The sequence below is a fragment of the Aspergillus puulaauensis genome, chromosome 4 (genome assembly GCF_016861865.1).
Source record: "Aspergillus puulaauensis MK2 DNA, chromosome 4, nearly complete sequence".
Classification (NCBI taxonomy): Eukaryota; Fungi; Ascomycota; class Eurotiomycetes; order Eurotiales; family Aspergillaceae; genus Aspergillus; species Aspergillus puulaauensis.
In genome coordinates, this window is record NC_054860.1 from 2794088 (window position 1) to 2816910 (window position 22823).

Below are 22823 nucleotides of genomic sequence, written 5' to 3' on the forward strand. Positions count from 1 at the left end.
TTTACACCTCAACACAAGTAAAAAAAGAGCACGCGTATTGGAAACAATGTAGTGTGGATGTCAAGTTAAACAAAAACAAAAGCAGAGAAGGTCAGACCAGGACTCCGAGTGTACCATGCCAGGGAAGGAGGCGCTGAAAAATGAGGACATAACAAGGCAATGTAGAAGAGGGATAGGAGAGCAGGAGGGTGAATAAATCCGGGAGTGAAAAGTTTTCATGCATGGCAAGGTAAATAAATTACCGGAGTCCCCTCCTGCGGAAGCCGGATGCTTGACCCTGGAGCCTTTGGGACTGACTCCGGGTCATGCGCCTGGAGGGGCCATCATCAAGGCTTAACCCCCCAAGCCCAGGTCCGAGTTCAGAGCGCTTTGGAGAAAAAAAGGTACCATTCACGGTGCTATCGCGTCCGTAGCGGATATTTTTAACTGTGTTGTTTGTTGTTCCGGTGGCAGTTGTCATGGTAGTTTCTGTGTCCGAGTCCTGATCAAGATCCTGATCGGAGGCATTGGCTTCTTGATATTTGAGACTCTTCAGGCTGAAACTGTGGTCTCTGTTATTATTGTGAAAGGTGCCGTCGTATGATGGAAATGGAAGTTGATACTGTTGGTGTTGTGGCTCTGGCTGGTGTGTCAAAAAGCTTGAGCCGCCTGCCGTTGATGAAAAGGAGAGAGGGGGAGGTGCGGTCATGGGGGGAGAACCAAAGGACCCGTGGTATTCGGACCGTCTGCTTATTTCTGATCTTGGCGAGTCATCGATATTGGTGTCGCCAGGAGACGATGGTCGGCTTGGTTGCTCTTGTAACGTGCCGGCCTTGTGGGGGTTGGGAGGGACGCCGCGATAAACAGCCAGCAGAGCTAGCGCCTCTTGGACAATCATGAAGACCAGAAGGAGTTTCCCGTATCTGTCAAAATAATGTCGTTCAAAAGCTGCCCCGGGAAGGTATCCTCCAAGGTGGACAGCTGCCGCAATTTCTGCGACATAAACTAAAAGTTCCATCCCATTCCACTGTATAGTAGGCTGCTTTAGGCCCTCGAGAAGAGCAAATCCAGCAAGAAGACTAGCGCATCCCAATGAAGCAACTTCAATATAGTCACCGGGGACGGACACGAGTTCATACTGGGAAACATTCCACGCCACAAGAGAGACGAGCAGTAACCCTAACCGAAGACACTGGGAGAAGAAAGTCACAGGCAAGTTCGTCGTTCGCGGTGGTTGAGGTCTCGAATTCGATTGCTGCGGCGATTGCCAATTATCCTCGTCGTTATCTGGTGACTTTATGGAAAAGGCCCGATCAAAGAGATTCTCCAGTCCCGTTGAAGCATGGTCGGTTACTGGGAAGAACTTCGGTGGGGCAAACACGGCATCTGGGGAGCTCGTATTACGACCCCAGTTCACTGATGGCTGTGTTGGGCTTCGATGGAAGGGATTGCGTTCGACGACCTGTTCAATGGGCCTCTGTCTCTGCGAGGGTTGGCTCCGCAAGTTCCACGACGGAGGTACTGGAGCTGGAGGGAGTGATCCATAAAACGGGCTTGGCCCAGCAAGGGCAGACATCTGGTCTCTTTGGTGGGGGGTCGAAACTGGTCGGAAATTATGCTGTATAGAGGGAGTCCAATCCATATCGTCGACCTCAGGTGGCGGGGTGGGAATTGCGCGTTCCTCCTGCCCAGTGCGCGGGGTGGCAAGCTTTTCAAAAGGAAATCGTGGTGTTATCTGATGGGAGTTTTCATGCGGTGTGTAAAAAGGGTCCTTCGCACCCGTAGTTGGACGAGGAGATGCCTCCGGTTTCCGAGAGGGGGTTGCCGTTGGGGTGGTTTCAGACCAGTTAACCAATGGACGAGTATCGTAGCGAACCACGCGCCGCGATATTATGACAGACTAGAAAAATTATATTAGTATTCTGAACGCAGAAACACTCAGAGTCTCAAACGTACCAAAGTTATAAGGAGGAGCATGAATAAATGCAAAGCGGGCGGTAAGTTAGCATCGAGGCCACTCGACGAGGGGTCTCTGAGGACGGCCCAAAACGCGCATCGCGCTACCATGACAATGAGCTGAATTTTGTAGTATTCACCAAGGCCCACGAAACGACCACCTCTTCCCTCGATCTTGAGTCGGAGCTTTGGATTCCACCATAGCGAGACAATACCGGCCACTAGGGACAGACCAGCATAGTATTCCAGATCAATAGGCCAATGGGCCGGTAAAGGAAGCGTATGAAGGGTATCGCGAATTCGTGACACGGCCGCTACTGAGAACGTAGTTCGAAGCTCGTCAGGGTCCCGCAGCGGTTCGTCGATAGGCAAAGCACTCGTCACATCCCAGACAAGTTGGCCGGCAATACTAGCCCAATAACATACGGCACCCACAAACACCAATAGGCTCTTCCAGTTCCATTGTCGCGCTCTCCGCGCTGCCTTTCCTGCCTTACTTCTATCCATCATCCGTCGCAAGTGATCCGATTTCGCTTCGTACCCAGCCTGGCGGATGCGCGCCTTCACACGGGGTTCGCAGTTGTCGCATACTTGCGGGTAGCGCTCCTCCATGTTCCTTCGAAATTTGGGGTATTCTCGTTCATAGGCGCTATAATTCGGGTCGTCGGAGGGCGGAAAATAGGAGGCTAGGGCACTGGTGAAAAGGTGTTGGTTCCGAACGCACTGGGCACAAAACAGATCCGAGCCGGTCAGTCCCAGGTCAGTGGGCTCAAGAAGAGGTTTTGAAGGGCCGGGTGTAGGCGGATTTGGGTTTGTTTCCGCAGTAGGAGGATCTGTAATTTCTCCATTCTGCAGAGAGTTGTTTTGTCAGTTGTATAGCGGGGAAACGCGGGAAACAAGTGACGTACTTCGTCGAGGTAATTGACAGCCTCGCAGTGTTTACATTGCCACTTTCGAACTGGGCGTCTGTTAGGCTGTGCAGAGCGACCGCCGCAATAGAAGCAGCTCAGTCGCTTTGAAAATAGAGGAGCCATACTGTAGGGGACATTTGATGGGGGACAAGGTTGTGTTGCGGAAGGAGAATATTAATATTCTCCAGATTTCCAAAAGTCGCCCGCAACAACAGTGCACGGACCACGTGAATAACAAATGCGCAACTGTGTACAGAGCCGCACTCTTGTGACTGCAACTCACGGCTCCAGGCTTACCATGAAGCAATTCATTTCTGCCCAGTTACGACCAAGTGAACAGACCACGACTCAGCAACTCGGCGACTAAGCAACCAACACAACAAACCGCCCCAGTTCACTCTCCATGATGCCTGCAACCCTGAAACTGTATTTCCAACCCTCAACATTCTACTCTGCAGCCAGCCTTGGAAAATCTCCTTGAGACTAGATCCATTGATCTATCGTGTCAATGTCGTTTCGCCAGCGTCTTTTCTACGGCCTTGCCGCACTTTTGCTACTCTGCACGGCCGGTGCAGCCACGAGCTATCTTGCAATGCAATTGCAGCTGTTTTGGACCATGCTTCTCGCTTTCTCCATCGTGGGCGCTATATTGGCAATCCTGGTACGTTTCATCCCTCTATTCCCATTCCTTCTGATCGATCCCAGACTCACGCAGCAACTCCACAGATCCTCGGTGCTATTGCCATCTCCCGTAACGCCCCAGTGCCCAAATGGCGTCCTAAAGGCTCGCCCATCCATCTACTCGTCGTTTTCGGCAGCGGTGGCCATACTGCAGAAATGCTCACCTTGCTTCGCAATATGGATATTAGCCCAGTCAAATACGCCTATCGAACCTACATCATAAGCTCGGGCGACAATTTCAGCGCCACGAAGATAATCCAGTATGAATTAGCCCTTCACGGCCGTGGCGCAAGACCAGCATCCTACGTAATCGTCCATGTTCCCCGTGCCCGCCGCGTCCATCAATCCTATTTTACGGCTCCCTTCACAACTCTTTTGTCTTTTTGGTCTTGTCTCCTTGCTCTGTGCAGGCGGCATCCAGACCAGCAATACCACAAACTACCGGAGCAGCTCAGGTCGCCTTATCCGGATCTTATCCTCACTAATGGGCCCGCGACAGCGGTTTGCGTTATACTTTCTGCAAGGCTCATACGCCTGGGTCATTCTTGTCGGAATTTCATTAGCCGGTCTAAAGTGCCCTCTCCGCCATCTGTGACGGGTGCAAGACCGCACGCGTACCATCCAATGACGGACGAATTCCGACTTCGTACGGTATTTGTGGAGTCTTGGGCTCGCGTGAGAACAATAAGTCTATCAGGCAAGATTCTCCTGCCTTTTGCCGATCGGTTCCTGGTTCAATGGCCTGCGTTGGATGGCAAGAAGGCTTGGTGGGGAGCGAAGAAGGCAGAATACGTTCCTGGCCTCATGGATTGATCTCTTGGCAATTCGAAGATAAACTGTAAATAATCCAGTGCCGAGGCTTTCGAATCTACCCCGGGAAAACACTGCTGCATCGGCATGAAGACCGATCCCCTACTGTTACCATAACTACTTTCCATAGTTCGACTTCGGACCAGCCGAGGTCTTCCCCTCGTTGCCGCTATCGGGTTCCACTGGTACAACCGTTGGATTCAATAAACGGGCTGTCCGCTCAAGAAACGGGCCTTCCGACGTGTAACCTAACTACGTCCCTTATTAAAATACTTATTAGTAAAGTGCCTGTGGGCAGATCTCCCCTTTGCGCTACAACACGAGATCCCACGTACTTACCCCGCGCCTGAATAGAGAGGTAATCATCACCTTCACTTCATTTTAAGACCATTCCAGCTCGTAACCCTGTCAACATATCGGTTTTATATTCAGGAACTTGTAACATACTATCTACACCATGCCATACTCATTGCAGAACCGCAATGTGCTCGTCACCGCAGGTTCGAGGTACCGTACCGTAACCCCGCATCAGATCCAGATCCGCATGGCAAGTGCTAATACCGCTTCTCTCTCTCTTTTATTAGAGGACTAGGTGCTCTCGTTGCACAGAAATTTGCCGCCCAGGGCAGCAATGTTGCGATCAATTACTTCTCCAGCGCGGGTGCTGCAGAGACAATAGCCTCAGATATCCGGGCGCAGTATAACGTGAAGGTGATAACAATCAAGGGTGTACGTTCTCCTTCAATCTAGCGTGCGCGAGCTGTTAGAGTGATGGTATGGCTAATACAAGTGCTCGCGCGATGTAGGATGCGAGTCTCAAGGCCGATTGTGAGAATATGGTTCAGACTACAGTTGAACAACTTGGAGGATTGGATGTCCTCGTTTCGAATGCTGTTGGTCACCCGCATAAGGATTTTATAAAGACATGTGCTAACTAGCATGAAGGGCTGGACTAAGATCACCAACTTCGGGGACTTGGATGCTATGGGCGAGGAGGACTGGGACATGGTATGTAGCAAGCGGTGTATCCATTGTTACATTGCTACTAACATGACATTCTCTAGTGCTGGTCTGCCAATGTGAAGGGCCATCTGTGGCTTTTCAAAGCAGCTCTTCCCACTTTCAAGGCTAACGCGGATGGTGGTGTCTTCTTGATCACTTCATCGGCCGCGGTTAGTTTTTTTTTTACCTGAAGAAGAGTAACCGCCATTCACTGACAAACTGTTTAGGCTGTTTCAGCAACCGGGAGTAGCTTGCCATACTCTGTCACAAAGGCAGCAGGTATGTGATCCCCGGTGTGATGCGCGTATTGGGCACTGATAATACAGGTTTGCACTTGGTGAAATGTCTCGCGCAGACTCAAGGGCCTAAGGTTCGCATCAACGCAGTCCTACCAGGTCTGCTTCTCACCGACTGGGTATGTTGTCCAAGGCCCCGATTTGGGGAGGATGCGGAATCATTACTAAGACGCGCTTAGGGTTTGCGATTCCCCAAGGAACAGATCGAGCTTTATAAATCTGTCACCCCTCTGGCCTCCCTGGTATGGAATCCCCCACTAATTATCAGGAATTTGCCTGCTGATTCCATTTGGTTACTACCAGCCCGAAGTGGAAGATACGGCCGAGGCGTATATCACATTAGCCAAAAACTCATCGATGACAGGACAGGCTATGCAAATAGGTAGGTGTCCCTTAGAATATCCTGTGTATACCATTGCTGACTTTGTAGATTCGGGATTTGTGATAAACTACTAGGCTAGAAAAGCTTACAATTAGATTGAAAACAACGAGCCTAATAGTATTAAGATTTCGCTAGGAATGGTATCGCGTTAGTCATACATAGAATACATTGGTTGTAGGTGAATATCAGGTTCTCTTCTGTAAGTTTTGCATTTAGCAAAGTGGGTTATGGAACGGAGCAAATGGAGCATCGTATGAAGAGAACGTGCGGCTTCCAATCATTCCAGCCTTGAGGGAAGCTCGAAGTGCATCCGCATTCTGCTGACCCTCCACCTTCATTTGATGAATTTTAATTAGCCTTCCGTCTAGGGTGAACACATAGACTCCCTTGCCTGAGTCCGACTTGACTGTGTGCTCGCCATCTATAAATGGCAGTCCCGGGACAAGGGCAAATGCCTCGCTTCCTTTCAACGGTTGCACCTCTTCGAATTCGCTTAAAATAACCCTGCGCTGTTGGAAAGTTGGAATATGCCCAGTCGGTTCGCCGAAAACCAGGGACTTGCTCCACAGTGGCCCCAGCACCCGGTGCCGCCGACTGATATCCGTCCAAGTCCAGTTCGCCCAGTCAATATGTCTGTCCTCGGGCTTGATCTTCGCAGCGTGTATCAATTCATTATGTTCAGACGAGTGCCAGCCTGCATCCTCAACAGGGGGAGCAAACAGGCCCTTTCGGATGCCTTCGACCAAGATATCCGCGCCCTTTGGGGCGACAACATCCAACAGCTCCGGAACAGTGCATGAATCAGGATTCGGTATCGCAAAACCAGGAAAAGGCGTCTGCGCGAGTATTGTCCCGTGGTCAAAGTGCTGAAGGTGTAGTGTCTGAAGAGTGACACCGGTCGTAGATCTGCCTGCTAGGAGAGTATGGTGGAGTGGTGCAGGTCCACGGAAGCTATAGTTATTCTCTCAATTAGCTTTTGCCAGATACCCTAATATCAAGTTCATTCTTACTCGGGAAGTAGCGAGGGATGGACATTCAAGCCACCGTATTTGGCGCCATGGAGGATGCGCGGTGGCACGAAAAGCCCAAATGATACCGCGACTATCAGATTTATGGATCCTTCGGAGAGCACGGGGGGCTATAACCGTGAGTTTGTATGCGACTATGCTGGTAGCAACCAGGGTTTGTATACCTTCCACCCCGTGAAAGTGTCAATCTCATGGATAGGGAGCGATAATTTCGTTGCGGCAGCTTTGATGGGGACTATTGAAGCAAGGTATCAGCGACAAACAACCCGTACATAGCTTTTCTTTTTCCATTTATTACCTTCGCGTATTTGCTTCAAGCCCCTCCCTACCCTTTTTCCAGGCCGACAGACAACGTCAATGGAAGCGATCCGATCGGGTTGCTTCACATGCTCGGCGTGGAGAGCTTTAAGAGAAGCTATGCTGAACTCATCAGAACCGCAAAAGAGGATTCGTAGCGGGTCGTAGGTTTTTGAGGAGACGAATCGGGATGTGGAGGACGGACAAAAGCGCGCTTGTCGATACAAACACAGCAAGCCCGAGCCTCTTGAGATAAACATGGTCGAGGCTGCTCGATCAGCTCATTGACTGCACTATTGAAGCTCCCCGATAGCTCCGCGGCAGTCCAGCCCGCCACGTGATGTCACTGCCCACTGCAAGCCAAATCGCGGGGATGATCGTAGAGCTCGACCACGATCTCGCGACATTACATTGTAGCTGGGACTCACGGCCCTAAAATGCCATGCCAGAGAGCAGCACATCCTCGGTAGTTCCGGCGCAACTCTCGTTTTTGGCCATCTACAATCCGCTACTCGGAGCTACGGACGAAACCATTAGAGAACAGATTGTCTTTTACACATCGAAATCATGTCTCTCGCGACGGCAAGATAGTTCTGCTGGACACAGTGATAAGGAGACCAATGATGAATGGAATGATAGATTGCGCCAGGTGGGCCTGGCGCAGGGTATGGTGACGTTTGCCAGGTAGGAACTGCTACTTACCAACTACAATGGGATAGATGCTAAGAACATATTCTAGGAATTTCTCAGACGGGAAAGCCGTCGACTTCGTAGAGACAGAGAAATCGCAAATTGTCCTACACGAAGTAGAGAAGGATTGGTGGATCTTGGCCGTATGTATACACTTCACGCCTAGAAAGCATTATTTGAACGGACATTGAGATCTCTCAGTCTATCGACCTGACTCGACTACCGACGGACCATAACAATGGATCTTCCTCGAAACGAGATGCTTCGGAAGCTTCTTTCCAATACTCCTCTAGAGAAATGGCTCCCCCACAGCTCCTAATCCAACAACTTCGTCGGGCGCATTCGACATTCCTTCTTCACCATGCTGCAAGCCTCGATGCACTTTACAAAAGTGCTGGCCGGTCCACGTTTTGCCTATTCCTCGAGAACTTCTGGATGCGCTTTGCTTGGAGCTGGGAAGTTCTTCTTGGCGGAAACCCAGTTGTCGAGATGTACAATGGTGTAAAGCTCTTCGCTGGAGGCGAGCTTGGTATTGGCGTTGGTGAGGAGGAATGGGGAAGCGGGGAAAGGGAGGTGCTCGAAGACTTTGTCTCAAGGACAGATGGACTTGTTGATTTGGTTGTGTCCCGATTTGGTGATCCGTACGATCCAAGTGGTAGTCCTCAAACGACAAGTGGACCGGAAAGCGACGCCGAGAACAGATGGCTTGGCTTTGATGCTTATCCACGTCCTTCAGATGGTGTCGTATTCTCGGGTATTGGAGCGGTCACACGATGCTCCCTTGTATCTTTATCCCAGTGGATGGAATGGATATACATATACGGTGCTGACGCTTATGGAGTCGGCGAGGATCCAACCTCGCCAAGGCATCGAAAACGGAGGAGACGGCAACGGGGAACACTGCCTGGAAAATCTACCAGCAGCCAGCTCGCACCCACGGATGCTACACAGGGGGCTGCTACAGATCGTCCATTCTCCCCAGGTATCCCCCGGCCACTTGTTGGAGGGGCACCGGCCCCTCAACCAACCCCAAGGGACCCCCAGGAAAAGGCAGCGCCACAAACGAATAATGAAAACGCCGAGAACCAGAATGGTCAGACAAGTGATTGGATGGCAACAGGAACAGAGACGTTCGTAAGGTATCTCACGCTCGGTTACGGCTCATCATGGGGCCTCTCGGGGTCATCTAGTCGTACATCTAGTCCGCATCCTCAAGCCGAGACATCGACAAGAGAGAACGCCTCCAGTGAGGCAAATAACTCCAATACTCAAGCTCGCACGCAAGAGTCATCAAACTCAAATGATCGCCCACGGCGCCGCGACCATGGGAGGTTTCTTATCGGTTTACAGGATAGCGCAACCAGCCCAGACATTGTACTAGAAGAAACAGAACCTTCTGATCCTGCTGTCAGCCCGAATGAAAAGATAGCCAAAAGGACGGTATACGTTCAAATGGCAGATTCACAGCAAGATACAACAGGTAGGCCTATTTCTCGCCCCAACCAACCGGCTCACAAGACTCACATCCGTCAGACTCAGTACAACTCCGCGCTGTAGTGTACATCGTAAGCTCCCCTGTCCCAATTAAAGCATTTCACGGAGACTAACGTTAATAGCACCAACCATTCATATACACCTTCCTCTTCGACATCACAACACCATCGCTCTCCGAGCCCTCTCTCTACCACAGTATACATCATCAACTCGGGCCCCTCCAAAAGCCACTCAGCGCGTCTACCTCTCCATCGACGGCAAACTCTCGAATTTCCGAAATTCCGGGTTCTAATATCAAACCCCAGCAACAACAACACCCGATATGCGACCTTGTATACGATCCACACAACCTCTCCATCCGCTCGTCTATCCCCAACATCCCGGACCTTCTATCCCACCTCCAGAACCAACACATAAGCGGAGACTTATCCCTCTCTCGGATCGAAGCAATAAGCATCCACCATCGTCTCCTTACGACATACATCGAGACCCGGTCTCGGCCCCTTGAACTCGAACGAACATGCAAAACTAGCCGCGGGTGGTGGATCGTTTGGGTCCGTGTTTCCGCGCCTCCACAGACTCAATCAGATCCGCCGGATGCAGACAGAGATAAACAACAGGAAGCCTTCATTATCCGCCAAGCTAGCGATCACATTGCTTATTCAAACCACACTCGCAATACTAGCAGTATTGGTGGTGGTAGTGGGGCGCGGTTCTTTAGGGATCTCGGCGGGGCGTCATCCCCTGGACTGGGTTCGAAAATAGATATGGCACCAGGGAAACTTGTTGAAGGGCTGGGTCTTGATGCGCGGCGGTACATTGAAAATTTACTCAGTTTGAATAGATAGATATCCATTTTGGCAGCCTGATTTTACGGGTTTGCTACTCATGTACTCAGATTCGTTAATTAGTCACAAGTACTCCGTAGAGCCTCAAACCGCTAATGGTTCCACAACACATCGTACATAGCAAGCGCCAGAGCAAGACGAACTATTCGGAATCTGAATATGCATTTCCGGGCCCCAAGGTCGAAACTGGCAGTCCTTACTTCCGCCTTGGAAGGCATATTATTCCGCCTTGCTGCCTTGCAGCAGGCTGGATTTTATAAGCACGTTCGCTGGCCGTTACACGTGTCGTCGGCCAATGGTATGTCCAAAGTTAGATTGGCCGGAGACCATTTCCCTTTAAGTCGCAAAGGAAACAATCCACGGATAGAGAAATCAAAAGAGACTCAACAGGTGTGGACGGTGGATGACGTTTGCAAAAGGTACTTCTGTCTGATGGTGGAATTATGAACTGCTAGTCTACCTGTTACTATTCTTTACTGCCCCAGTGCGCTAGGCAACGTACGGTGGAAGTAGGGTATTTTTGGGTCAGGGAAATGAATGTACTAAAGTATGGTGCACCGCCACGTATTATTTCCACCAGATGTAATGTACGGTACTAGGTAGGGAGGTCCGTTGATCACGATGGTCCTCAAGCTCGAGCGGATCGATCGTCCCGGGACGGAAGTGAAGGTCTTCTCTCTGAGCTGATCGCTAACCAATTTAGAGTACAAAGTTTTTGTTGTATGTGGATGCGCGTCGCAGAAAGAGACGAGGCCGATACGGTCCTCAGTATTCACTGGCAGACTCGACCAGGATTCCAGGGAGCTTCTGTCAGTTCAGGCTTGGCTCTCCTGTCATAGGCGCGTTGGAGCATTACGAGGCTACGAAGAAGAATGAATGGGCTTCATCATCATTTTGGGGGTCCCTGTCATGCAACACAGCATGCGGTGAATGCCGCATGGACCAATGGCTGGGAAACCGACAGCACAGTCTGCGGGGTTGACGTCTCCGACGTCTCCAAAGCATCGGACCTTGGGGAGATGTGTTCACTGTTCAGTGACTGTCAAGATGAAGCTTCCTTTGGCTGAGAGCATGGGGCGCATTGAGGTCTTTACTTAGGTAACAACATTACAGCAATGGGCATGGTTAGTCGAAGGGGCAAGGCCGTCAGGGGGCTCAGGACAGCTGTCCACTGCCCAGCCTTATCATTCATATTATTCCAAGACTGGTCAAATTGAAGAACACAGTGTTACGTATTATTATGGAGGATTTCACGGTTAAGAGAAACTTAAGAGAAACGTGTTTTGCCGGTTGGTGCTGTCTGCACTCTGCGCCCTATCAATTGAGGCCCACAACAACTGATACTATACTTGGTAAGCTTAAGCAACCAAATGGTCAGCTCGAACATTCGTAAATACTACGCTTCTCTATTTCCCTTTCAAACCTCGTATCATGGAACAAGACAGGAGTGTTAAATTGCGGTCGCATAACCGAAACTCTAGCCGTCACGGCTCTCATTTTATCAAGGACCACCTCAGCCTCAGGAGCCAATCCAGAAGAATAGCACTGTTTCGTGTTCGTATTAAACTGTAACATACCGTATTATTATGTGCAGCCACTGTGGCTTGAAAAGGCAACGTCAACTAGGCACCAGGCAACAAGTTGAGAAAAGGAGAAATAAAGCCTCTCCTCAACGTGTGTGTGGGAAGAAACCTCAGGGATGGGGGTAAAATCAATACTGTAGTGCAACAGATACCCTAGCCAGCAGAGCTCTGGATCGATCAGTTGCCGCAAAAATTTCGTCATTTTCGTCATTGACGAGGAAAACAAACATAATCCAGGGTTCACAGCCACATAGCTGCTGCGCCACCTTTTTCACCTTGGGTAACATGGTATCGTGGTGTTTCGGAGGGCAGACAACAATATTTAAAACTCATAATTTTCTTTCTTTTTTTTTCCTGAGCAGGTTATTGAGTCAACCTTGAAAGAGCTAACTAAATAACTAACTCTTTAAGGGGCCCGACAGGCTATTATTGAGTGCCGATAAAGCGTGGTAGCTAAGAGTCCGACTACGCTGCTTAGGGGAGACTCATCACTAACCGCCTCTTTCCACCTCCTCACTCTCTCTTCCATTTATCAAGCACCCTCCATCCTCGTCATCCATCTTCCCCTGGGTCCTTCCACCTGCTATCTTAGCTTCTTTCACACCACTTCCAGTTATCTTGCTGGATCTCTTTTCTCGCCGAATTACCTTTTTTAATCCGCGCCGCTGCGCCCAGTTTCTACACCGTACGTGGTAACCCTTTTCCCTCGGCCGTCTGACTTGTGTGTCCCTTTCTCAACCATCAACATCCATCAACGGTCCATCGGCTCTCCAACGACACCTTTATTCTTTTGCTGCTTTCAGTGTCTTCTTTCCTTTCACTTTTCCCGAAAAGTTAATTCATTTCGACCACCTCGCTGATTTTCCTCCTCTCAAGATGGCCGAGATCCGCCGCAAGCTTGTTATCGTGGGTGATGGTGCCTGCGGTAAGACCTGTCTGTTGATGTAAGTCTTTCACCACGAGAATTATCATTATCTCCTAGCCCCGTTTACTGATGATATTTTCCCTTGCAGCGTCTTCTCTAAGGGCACTTTCCCTGAGGTTAGCTTCCCACCTTGAGCCTCTACCGTCGACCACCGTCGATCTCTGTTCATAACTTGCGTAATATTCTCTGAAACTAACGACCATACTCATAGGTCTACGTCCCCACCGTCTTCGAGAACTATGTTGCGGACGTTGAGGTCGATGGCAAGCACGTCGAGCTCGCTCTTTGGGATACTGCTGGCCAGGAAGATTATGACCGTCTCCGCCCTCTTTCCTACCCTGACTCTCATGTCATCCTGATCTGTTTTGCGGTGGACTCACCGGATTCCCTTGACAACGTTCAGGAGAAGGTCAGTTTTGCCCCAAGGAAATATTCGTTGACAACCAACTGACCCCGTATCAGTGGATCTCTGAGGTTCTTCACTTCTGCCAAGGTCTCCCCATCATCCTCGTTGGATGCAAAAAGGATCTTCGCAACGACCCCAAGACAATCGAGGAGCTGCACAAGACCTCCCAGAGGCCCGTTGGCCCTGAACAGGTAGGATCCCAAACACAGAAACTGCAATGCTCGGAACCAAACATCTAATTTGTTCGCAGGGTGAGGAAGTCCGCAAGAAGATTGGCGCTTATAAGTACCTCGAGTGCTCTGCACGAACCAACGAAGGCGTGCGTGAGGTCTTCGAGGCTGCCACCCGTGCTGCTCTCTTGACAAAGACCCACAGCAAGAAGAAGAAGTGCAGCATCCTGTAAATTAGTTTATTCCCCCCACCTTCGCAAATGGTCTTTTCATGCGGAGATTATACGAACGGATAAGCGTCTCGAATATTTGGCTGTTTATGTTTTTTATCTTACAAGGGGCGATGGGATTGTGTCGGTACGAGTGTGAGTGTGCCAGTGTGTGCCAGATGCGAATGTGGTTAATATTCAATCACGGGCACATGAGCATCATGGGATAATCTGGCTGTGCAGTTGGGTCGACTTTCTTCTTTTGCAGACTTCTTTTTTTAGGGAGGCGTTGTCATAACCTTGTGGGCTTTTCATTTTCTCCTGAACCATTTTCCATAGCGCCCCCGAGGCAGCTCGATTTCTTCTGGCGAAGAAGGCTTCCTGTTCATCAGCCGAAGCATTGATCTGCATTTCTTGTCTGAGTAGTGTGGACTTACAATGTGCAACTGGGAACGGTTTCGTCTTGCTTCAGCAGCCCAGCCTAAGGGATTTGATCAAGCAAGTTGGAATTTCGTGATCTGATAGATGATTCCTGTGCCTTTCGGAATTCCCCTAACATAGTCTAATTTTCCTTCCCTCGGTGCCTTAATTATTTTGGTTTAAAGAGAATACATGGAACCGTCTTCTGTTCTTGGATTCTCCGATGTTTCCCAGTCAGTCTTAATACTCCCACGTGACATCCCAGACGGTTATGCAGGATACCAAGCAACGCATAAGATATACAATTTTAATTGATTATTTATCCCCTTTATTTTGCGTACAATAAAACTCGAATAGCGCATTTACAGAAAAATAGCCAGCAGTCGTGGTGTCCTGTGTTGTGGCTGTCAATAATCAGACTTCCACTAAAACCACGTCACGTGCACCCCTCAAGTCCGCAATTTTCCCTCTCCGACAATCAACCAGCATCATCGACCCAATTTCGCACCGCACGCCTTGCCATTGCCAGGCCCGGCCTTTCTAAAAATGCAAAAAATCGTTCGCCGAACCGCTCTGGCCAGGAACCAGGCGCAACGAAAAGCCATTCGAGCCGACAAGAGTGCCCGACGCGATGAATTAAAAGACACCCTGCGACAGCGTTTCGCCTACAACCGGATCGAACTCGATAATATCCGCGCTGAGAGGCTACGACGCCGGGAAGATTGGATGCGAGGACCTCTGGCACCTCAGCGAGATGCAGGATTTGAAGGAAAGTCGTTTGGCGCGTTGAGTCCACAAGCGATGAGGCCACCGGCTATTCCGAAGCATTTGCGGAGGAAATATATCAACTTTGCTCCGGGTGATCGGGTGTGCATTATGAAGGGACGGGACAAGGGTAAGATCGAAGTGGTGACTCGAGTGGATGCCGAGAATGAGACTCTTACGGTGAAGGATCTTAACATGGTAAGCCTTGAGGCACTCATTCCTGTACCGGATCAACGTTTAACTGTATGACTTCAGGCCGATGTCTACTTCCCCGAATGGCTCAGCGAACAATACGGCAACAAGACACCCTTCCAGACCGTTCCCCTCCCCATCTCCATTGACGACGTGCGTCTCGTTGCTGCCCTCGACGACCCGTCCACAGGCCAAACCCGCGACATGATCGTCGAACACATCTACGGCGGCGGCCCCATTCTCGAACGCGAGCAGGGCGTTGAAACGCCACGACACACACGCTACATTGCTGGCGATGATATCGAGATCCCCTGGCCACGGTTCGAAAAACCATCCTTCAAAGACGAGGAGTGGGATACGCTCCGTATGGAGGTCGAAACACCATCCTGGGTTCCCTCGCTGCATTACGCGCCCTTCCCGCCTAGTGTGCTTGATGAGCTTAGAAACAAGTTCTCCAAGTACCGTACAAGACACGATCCTGAGTTCGTGGAACAGAAGCGGTTGGAGGATCTTAAGAAGGAATATCTTCGAAGCACGTCTTTGATGACGCCGAGAGGCGAGCTTATGGCTATGATTCGACAGAAGAAGAAGGAGCAGCTGGATAGCATGAGAGATGAAGATGGGAATTTGAAGCTAGATGACAAGACGGCGTCATTTATTGAGAGTTACATGACGGAGAACTCCGCGGGGAAGACGAAGTCTGCTTAAACCTTAAGCAACTTGGGTTTTGCATCTGAAGCGCGTCCTCCTCTTTTTCTGTCCTGTGTGATTCTCGTGCTTTCTTGTTTCTAATTTCCCTGGGTGTACCTTTAGTATTACTGTATCATAGAATATGAATGTATAAGATTAGGATTAAGGTTATTGGCACCACGTGTGCTGGATAAATATTCCACCTACCTCGTACCAAATTCAGCTCCATGCGCGCACAGTGTATATATAATAAAGATTGTTACTTGGAGCATGAGGAAAATGTCAAACACTCAATATAATTTGACATTGCTGCATGCACATCAAAATAAATAAATGTATGTGTACCGAATCGGTTATACTATCATAATTCATAAACACCGTCAACTACACTCGCTGCGTAGCTACTATTCCGGCAAAAACAAAATAAGCTTCACCGAACATGAACAACCTCTGCCTTTTCAGAATCACCCATAGCCTCGACATCTTTAACTCCATCCGCATCCCCATCAGACCGCAACCCAATATCACTCTCCCCAACCTTGTCCACCGTATCCCTATACGCAGGGACAAAGTTCACCGCAAGCGCATACGTCCACGCAATAACCATGAACATGGTCGGTACGATGAATGCGAATCCAGTGTTGTTGCGTATATCGGCGACGTGGGCTAGGAGCGCAGGGATTGCGGCGCCGCCGCTGACGCCGCCGACGATGAAGCCCGAGCCACGTTTGTAGTGGCGGCCTAGACCGCGGATGCCGAGGGCAACAATGGTAGGGAAACAGACGGATTCGAAGAAGAGGGTTAGGAAGAGCATTGCTGGCAAGGAGAATGTGTGTTAGTTGTTTGCTTGTTTGCTTGTTTTAGGAAGGAAGGGGTTGTTTGGCATAACAGTTGGAGACATGGGACGAGAAGTAGGGCTTTCTTATTCTGAGTTACTTACCCACTCCGGTTTCATTTCTCTGTGTAGTTGAAGCGGCACAGAAAGCGACTACGCCTGAGAGATAGACGAGGAAAACCCAGCGTCCTCTGAAGAATTTCATCATGAAGGCGCCGAGGAACCGGCCGACGGTGAACGCTGCTTGTGCTCCGGCGAGATATTTTGAGCCTGTAGAGCTGCTTGTGCCGGGCCAGGTTTCAGTAGCATAATTGATAAAGTAAGACGCAATGGCAACTAGGTGGCGCGGTCAGTATCTCGGGGAATTCGGTGGACTTGGCAACATAGGCAATTACCTTGAGAGCCAGTGTAAGTAAACTGGGCAAGCGTAGCATGGAATAGCTTATATTGCTTCCAGAATGGCTTCTCTTGCTCGCTGACATGCGTAGTAGACACCTGGTATGCCATATCTTCATCCGTAACTTCGGGTATGGTCGACATGAAGAAGACCCCGGCCAGAACAAAGACGAATATACCGATAGCAAGGTATACCCATTGCACGCGCTTCAAAGCATTGACATTATCCGCGGTGTCGGTAAAGAAAACGTACGAAGCCAGTGCTGGCGCAACAACAGTCCCGATCCCGTTGAAAGCCTGGGCTAAATTGATTCGGATTTCGGCGTACTTTGGTGGACCACAAACTGGATGCGATTTTAGTATATCGCAGGTGAAAAAAGAGTAGCATATGCGTCATTACCTGCGAGATACGGGTTGGCTGCCGTCTCAAGCGATCCCAACCCTGAACCGATGACAAATGTAGCTGCGCAAAAACCTCCAAATGACTGATTCAGACCGGCAGGCCACATGCAGAGCGCTCCAATGCCATAAAGGACCAGTCCGAAGATGAAAACAGTTTTATACCCATAATGTCGAAGAAGCCAGTTCGCATAGCCTAAGGAAGCGAGAGGGTAGGCACTAAAATCACATACTTAGTGAGCTGGTCTGCGAGAGACTAGCATGCGATAGTTGATAGTACATACCCAAAATATGCGGCTTGCAACCCTGAACTTCTTGTCTTTGTGATGTTGAGTGTAATCTGGAAATGCTTATTAAGAGTATCAAGCAGCCCATATGCAAAACCCTATGTGGTGTAAGTCGAAGCTCGAAACGGCATGTTTGAGGTGGACGTCTGTCGGTGACATACCCACAAAAAGAAGAGTATAGTGACAAGCATCAAAGGCCATATACTCTGACGTAAAGTCAGGTTTGCGGCAGACGTAGTCTTGCTATTGTCGACCCGAAACCCAGACCGAGTCTTCAAAAACTGCACAAACCCCATTTTGACGAGAAAGGGAAGCAAATCGAATTGAATTCGGATGTTAGGGTTGGCTTCTGTCAGATAACAACCCAGCCCGAGTGTGAAACGCCTGCATTTACAAGAGCAAAAAAAAAGGTGCACGGGTCAGACAGTAGCTGGCCCCCGGACTTTAAGTACCTCTGGGCTAGAACTGTGCGACATCACGAGAGCTAGCCCAGGGTGCCATCAACGCCTGATGTGTGGGTGCATCTCGTAAATCGCCAATAGATTACAAGGAACTCAGAGTTGGAAACACCACGTTCTCCTCATTTTCCTTCTTCTGGAATCACTCCTCACAGTCTGGGGGAAATTCGAGCATGGTAACTGGTGGAAGTGGACGATCTTTGGCGCAAAACCCCGGACCACCTCGTAGACAATTACCATTCAGTCTGGGGAAGATCGCCAGCACGAATCCACCACTGGCGGAGTAATATGGCACGATCACACCCTGGCTAAGCCAAGCAACAGTGCTCTCGGGCTTCTTGCCTGAATGGCATAATTTGCGACATTCTTTGTGCTGGTGAAAACAGGAAATACCCGATGCTCGAGCCTGAGAGATTCTTGAAGACGGCAGGGAAGAAGAATGAATGGACATTCCAGAAAATCACCTCGCTTCGTGATCTTGAAAGCGCCCGTCTTCCCCAAGTGCAACGCCAAAGCTCGTGAGGAGAAACGGCTCGGGAAGCCCCCCTCCACCTGGGCAGCTGGATTGTCGTATGCACGGCAAATAATGTCCAATTAGATTACCATACGGCAATTCAGCCTGTCTAGTCGGATAATTCCATCATGGTAACCAGGGCAGGATGAAGAACCCAGGAATCGGGAAAGCTCTCAGCTGTGCAGGCGTGCGTGTTGGAAAATGAAAAGAGCCGGTCCAGTCAGAAGCCTACAACTGCGATCAGGTGACACACACGAATGCAGGTTTTAAACTATATACGTTCAGTGCCTGGCTCAAATTCAAGATAGTTGTTCCCCTCGGATATATTCATCTACCATGATACATACACGCATAACTTGTCCAAAAGGAGCAAAAAAAAGTAAAAAAAAAAAGGTGGAAAAGAACCACATCTCGAGAGCCAAGGTCTATATCTATCAAAGACACCTATCCTTCGCCAACCAGATTCTATGCTTTCTTCGGTTTCGACGCGGCTCCGTTCAATTGCTCAACGGGAGCACTGACGGTAACATTATACAAGCGGCGCTCCACAACCTTCAGAGCCTCATCGATGATACTAGTGCGATACTGTTAGTTTGTGTGGACGAGAATATATCATGACGGGAACTGAAAAGACTTACATAACAGGGGCACTGATGGCCAGAACTGCCTTCCATTCAATCCAATCCAATGGGAGGATTGCAAATAGATCTTGCAGGAAGGGGATATACAGAATAGCAAAGTGAAGAGCCATCGAGAGTATGATGGCATAAACGAGCATCAGGTTGTTCCAGAGACCAAATGTGAGGAGGGACTCGCTGGACGAGAGCGCGTTCATCGCGTTGAACATCTCAATCACGACAAGAATCGATAGTGAAACGGTTGATGCAGAGCGCGACATCTCGTTTGAGAACATCTCACAACCGATCTCGGGAAACTGCGCGGAGCATTTATGGAAGTGAGACTAATCATAAGTTAGCGGAAAGCCTCAGAAAGTGGACACCAAGAACATTATTCTCGGACTTACCAGTTGCCAGAAAGAGATCTGAGGGCCCTCTGGGTTGTAAAGGAACCACCAAACATAACCAAAGACAGTAGCCGCGCCAACATAGGTACCGACAACCATATACCTGAAAAGAAGCCAGCCGCCAACAAGGGGTTCATCGCGCTTTCTAGGGGGTCGTCGCATAACGTCATGGTCCGCAGGGTTAAAGGACAAGGCAGTGGCAGGCAAACCATCGGTTACCAGGTTGACCCAGAGAAGCTGCACAGGGACCAACGCCTCAGGCATACCGAGGGCGGCAGTGAGGAAAATAGACACAACCTCTCCGATGTTCGATGAGATAAGGTACCGGATAAACTGTTGAGTATTGCTGTAGATCGAGCGGCCCTCTTCAACGGCGACAGTAATAGTAGCAAAGTTGTCATCGGCAAGAACCATATCAGCAGCAAGTTTGGCCACATCAGTACCAGTACCCATGGCGACACCGATGTCTGACTTCTTCAGGGCAGGAGCATCGTTAACTCCATCACCAGTCATCGCAACCACATGACCAAGAGATTGTAGGAGGTCCACGAGTTTAGACTTGTGAGAAGGCTCGGTACGCGAGAAAAGGGAAGCATTTCGGACTGCCTCAAGTTGTTCGCTGTGGGAGAGGCTATCAAACTCTCTTCCGGTGAAACTCTTGCCTTCGAGGTTCTCAGTCTTCCCGAAAACACCAATCTCACGGCAGATTGATTCTGCGGTGTTCTGGTTATCACCCGTAATCACAATCACACGAATACCAGCTTCGGCACACTTCTTGATCGAATCGGCCACCTCCACACGAGGGGGGTCAAGCATCGCAACAAGACCGATGAGAGTCATGTTCCGTTCCAACTGGACGTAATCTTCAGGCGTACTGACTTTATGAAGAAGAGGGTTCGATGCGACGTCATCGACGCTTGCCAATGCGATCACACGAAGGCCACGGCTCGCGTACTCGACGACCTTAGAAGACAAAAGATCAAAGTGGGCTTTGGTCAGGTTTACGCGGGAGCCATTTGGCCCAAGAAGAGCCTGGGAGCAGCGATCGAGAATAGATTCAGGGGCACCCTTGACAAGGAGCTGCTGATTCTGTCCAGTACCCACCAGAACAGACATACTTTTCCGGTCGCGCGAGAACTCGTATGTTGCCTGCAGGGGCAAACGAGATTCATAATAGTCACTAGAAACGTGTAGTTTTTGCGATGTAGGCAAGCTGAGAAGCTTATTGTTGGTAGCAACATCATCTGTACCGATCTTTTCAACAAGAACACGTAGAGCTCCTTCTGTGGGTTCGCCAATGCACGAGAACACGCCAGTTTTCTCATCGTGAGCAAGCGCAGAAGCGTTGCAACGAGCCATGACCTCAGTCATCTGTCGGATGGTCGAAGAAGAGGCCGCCAGATTCGTAACAACCTTGCCATTGACGGAAAATTTCCCCTCAGGCGCGAAGGTTGTGCCTTCTACGTCAATAGCCTCGACGTCGGTTCCCAGCTGAGATAGGTAGACGAGCTTCCCAACACTCATTTGGTTGGTTGTCAAAGTTCCGGTTTTATCGGAGCATATCACACTGCAGCTTCCGAGAGTCTCAACAGAAGGCAGAGAGCGGACAACGGCATTCTTTTGTGCCATTTTGCGAGTCCCGAGCGCCAAACAGGTAGTTATGACAACGGCCAACCCTTCGGGAATGGCAGCCACTCCAAGAGACACGGCAATCTTGAGATAATAGATAGCACCTTTAGCCCATCCACCATGGGAAGGATCATTGAAATGTTCGACGTTAATGACCCAAACCAGAATGCAGATGACAGTGATCACCTTAGCGAGCATATCACCGAAATCGTTCAGTTTCTGTTTCAATGGTGTAGGTTCCGAGATTTGAGACGTAATACTTTCATGGATATCACCGATTGCGGTCGATGAACCAGTCAAAACGACGATGGCCGTGGAATTTCCATTGACGACAGTGGTACCCGAGAATAGGACGTTGGTCTGATCCTGCTTCACAGCCTTTTGATCCTTGACCGCACGAGTATCCTTGCCTACACTCTCACTTTCACCGGTGAGAATAGCTTGGTCTACCCGAAAGCTGTTGCTGTGAATAGCAAGTAGCCTACAGTCAGCGGGGACGCGATCCCCTACCGCAACGTGAATTATATCTCCAGGTACCAGGTCTTCAGCCTTGATGCGCTGGACTGCACCGTCTCGAACCACTTTAGCCTCGTTCGCTGAGTATTCCTGTAGAGCCGCAATTGCCTTCTCGGCGCTGCTTTCCTGAGTCACGCCGACGACTGCATTGAGAATGAGAATGGTTAAAATCTGGGTAGCGCGCGGCAGAAGTTAGGAAGTCTGTAGTGAATAATGTGGACTGATTCCCAGTACGTACCACTGCAGGGTCGACAAACACAGTCCAATCGTCACTATCCTCGAAAAGAGCCAGGACAAATGAAACTGCGGCTGAGCCTAGAAGAATGAGGACGAGCTGGTCCTTGAACTGTTCGAGCACCAGCTCCCAGAGAGGAGTTGGAGGTTCTTCGGCGAGAGCTAGCGGTTAAAAGAGGACATGTTAGCTTTCCGACACTGGGCTTATTTCTGCGCTGGGAACCAAGGACTCACCATTTGGGCCATATTTCTGTCTTGATTCCGACGCCTGGGAGCTAGACAAGCCAGAGCGCTCCGAGACACCGAAATGTTTCAGCACCTCCGCCGGCGAGAGAAGGAAAGAGGTCTCCATGGACGACTATAGAGACCGAATAGTTGACCAGGACCGGGGGAGCAGAAAGAAACAGAAAAGAGCGGAGAGGGAGTATGAGGAGAGGGGAAATGTTGGTCTGGGGAGATCAAGACATGAACTTAAGCCAGGACAGGTGGCCGAACGGAGCAATACCGTAAATTAGTGAGCACTGAGCGGAGGCCGGGAAGTTTGGAGAATCCCAGTCGGGAAAGATCTAGAAGAGAAAAATGGACCCTGGTCTAGGGAGGCGAACTTATGCTGTCCAAAACCTAAATGATGAATACGTACCTGTCGCCGCAGGGATGGCTGCCTTATATAATGTATAATGTTCTGATCTCATCTACAATGGACCCGACGAAGGTTTGGGATCTCTGACCGCCATAGACATACATAACTGGCTCTTTCACCGTCCGATCGATGATGATTACTTAGTGAAGTGATTAAC

At 49.8% G+C, this 22823-nt stretch overlaps 10 protein-coding genes across 10 annotated transcripts; 5 read left to right on the forward strand and 5 right to left on the reverse strand.

The window, feature by feature from the left end:
- Positions 1-238: 238 nt before the first annotated feature.
- Positions 239-2969, reverse strand: APUU_41116A (uncharacterized protein; the record flags this gene model as incomplete). Its single annotated transcript, XM_041704264.1, has 3 exons — positions 239-1879; positions 1936-2784; positions 2844-2969. 3 exons carry the CDS (start codon positions 2967-2969, stop codon positions 239-241), a joined length of 2616 nt encoding a protein of 871 aa, XP_041556866.1.
- Positions 2970-3354: 385 nt separating this feature from the next.
- On the forward strand, positions 3355-4340 carry ALG14 (glycosyltransferase family protein; the record flags this gene model as incomplete). Its single annotated transcript, XM_041704265.1, has 2 exons — positions 3355-3507; positions 3573-4340. 2 exons carry the CDS (start codon positions 3355-3357, stop codon positions 4338-4340), a joined length of 921 nt encoding a protein of 306 aa, XP_041556867.1.
- Positions 4341-4794: 454 nt separating this feature from the next.
- Positions 4795-6091, forward strand: APUU_41118S (SDR family NAD(P)-dependent oxidoreductase; the record flags this gene model as incomplete). The annotated part of the gene is made up of 10 exons (XM_041704266.1): positions 4795-4844; positions 4922-5066; positions 5144-5230; positions 5283-5345; positions 5402-5509; positions 5567-5618; positions 5666-5754; positions 5815-5877; positions 5939-6017; positions 6066-6091. The coding sequence occupies 10 exons, from the start codon at positions 4795-4797 to the stop codon at positions 6089-6091; spliced, it is 762 nt and encodes a 253-aa protein (XP_041556868.1).
- A 138-nt stretch (positions 6092-6229) lies between these two features.
- FMT1 (methionyl-tRNA formyltransferase) lies at positions 6230-7602 on the reverse strand (the record flags this gene model as incomplete). The annotated part of the gene is made up of 4 exons (XM_041704267.1): positions 6230-6968; positions 7028-7155; positions 7210-7280; positions 7344-7602. 4 exons carry the CDS (start codon positions 7600-7602, stop codon positions 6230-6232), a joined length of 1197 nt encoding a protein of 398 aa, XP_041556869.1.
- Positions 7603-7784: 182 nt separating this feature from the next.
- Positions 7785-10374, forward strand: APUU_41120S (uncharacterized protein; the record flags this gene model as incomplete). Its single annotated transcript, XM_041704268.1, has 5 exons — positions 7785-8026; positions 8082-8175; positions 8234-9512; positions 9566-9597; positions 9649-10374. 5 exons carry the CDS (start codon positions 7785-7787, stop codon positions 10372-10374), a joined length of 2373 nt encoding a protein of 790 aa, XP_041556870.1.
- Positions 10375-12833: 2459 nt separating this feature from the next.
- Positions 12834-13691, forward strand: rho1 (Rho family GTPase RHO1; the record flags this gene model as incomplete). Its single annotated transcript, XM_041704269.1, has 5 exons — positions 12834-12901; positions 12971-12998; positions 13094-13291; positions 13345-13479; positions 13539-13691. 5 exons carry the CDS (start codon positions 12834-12836, stop codon positions 13689-13691), a joined length of 582 nt encoding a protein of 193 aa, XP_041556871.1.
- Positions 13692-14633: 942 nt separating this feature from the next.
- On the forward strand, positions 14634-15752 carry APUU_41122S (mitochondrial 54S ribosomal protein uL24m; the record flags this gene model as incomplete). The annotated part of the gene is made up of 2 exons (XM_041704270.1): positions 14634-15050; positions 15108-15752. 2 exons carry the CDS (start codon positions 14634-14636, stop codon positions 15750-15752), a joined length of 1062 nt encoding a protein of 353 aa, XP_041556872.1.
- A 412-nt stretch (positions 15753-16164) lies between these two features.
- APUU_41123A (putative l-fucose permease) lies at positions 16165-17947 on the reverse strand (the record flags this gene model as incomplete). The annotated part of the gene is made up of 6 exons (XM_041704271.1): positions 16165-16550; positions 16675-16905; positions 16965-17309; positions 17366-17583; positions 17649-17749; positions 17813-17947. 6 exons carry the CDS (start codon positions 17945-17947, stop codon positions 16165-16167), a joined length of 1416 nt encoding a protein of 471 aa, XP_041556873.1.
- Positions 17948-18251: 304 nt separating this feature from the next.
- APUU_41124A (uncharacterized protein) lies at positions 18252-18560 on the reverse strand (the record flags this gene model as incomplete). The annotated part of the gene is made up of 1 exon (XM_041704272.1): positions 18252-18560. The coding sequence occupies one exon, from the start codon at positions 18558-18560 to the stop codon at positions 18252-18254; it is 309 nt and encodes a 102-aa protein (XP_041556874.1).
- Positions 18561-19088: 528 nt separating this feature from the next.
- On the reverse strand, positions 19089-22378 carry APUU_41125A (calcium-transporting ATPase; the record flags this gene model as incomplete). Its single annotated transcript, XM_041704273.1, has 5 exons — positions 19089-19197; positions 19262-19584; positions 19648-21963; positions 22031-22188; positions 22261-22378. The coding sequence occupies 5 exons, from the start codon at positions 22376-22378 to the stop codon at positions 19089-19091; spliced, it is 3024 nt and encodes a 1007-aa protein (XP_041556875.1).
- Positions 22379-22823: the final 445 nt, after the last annotated feature.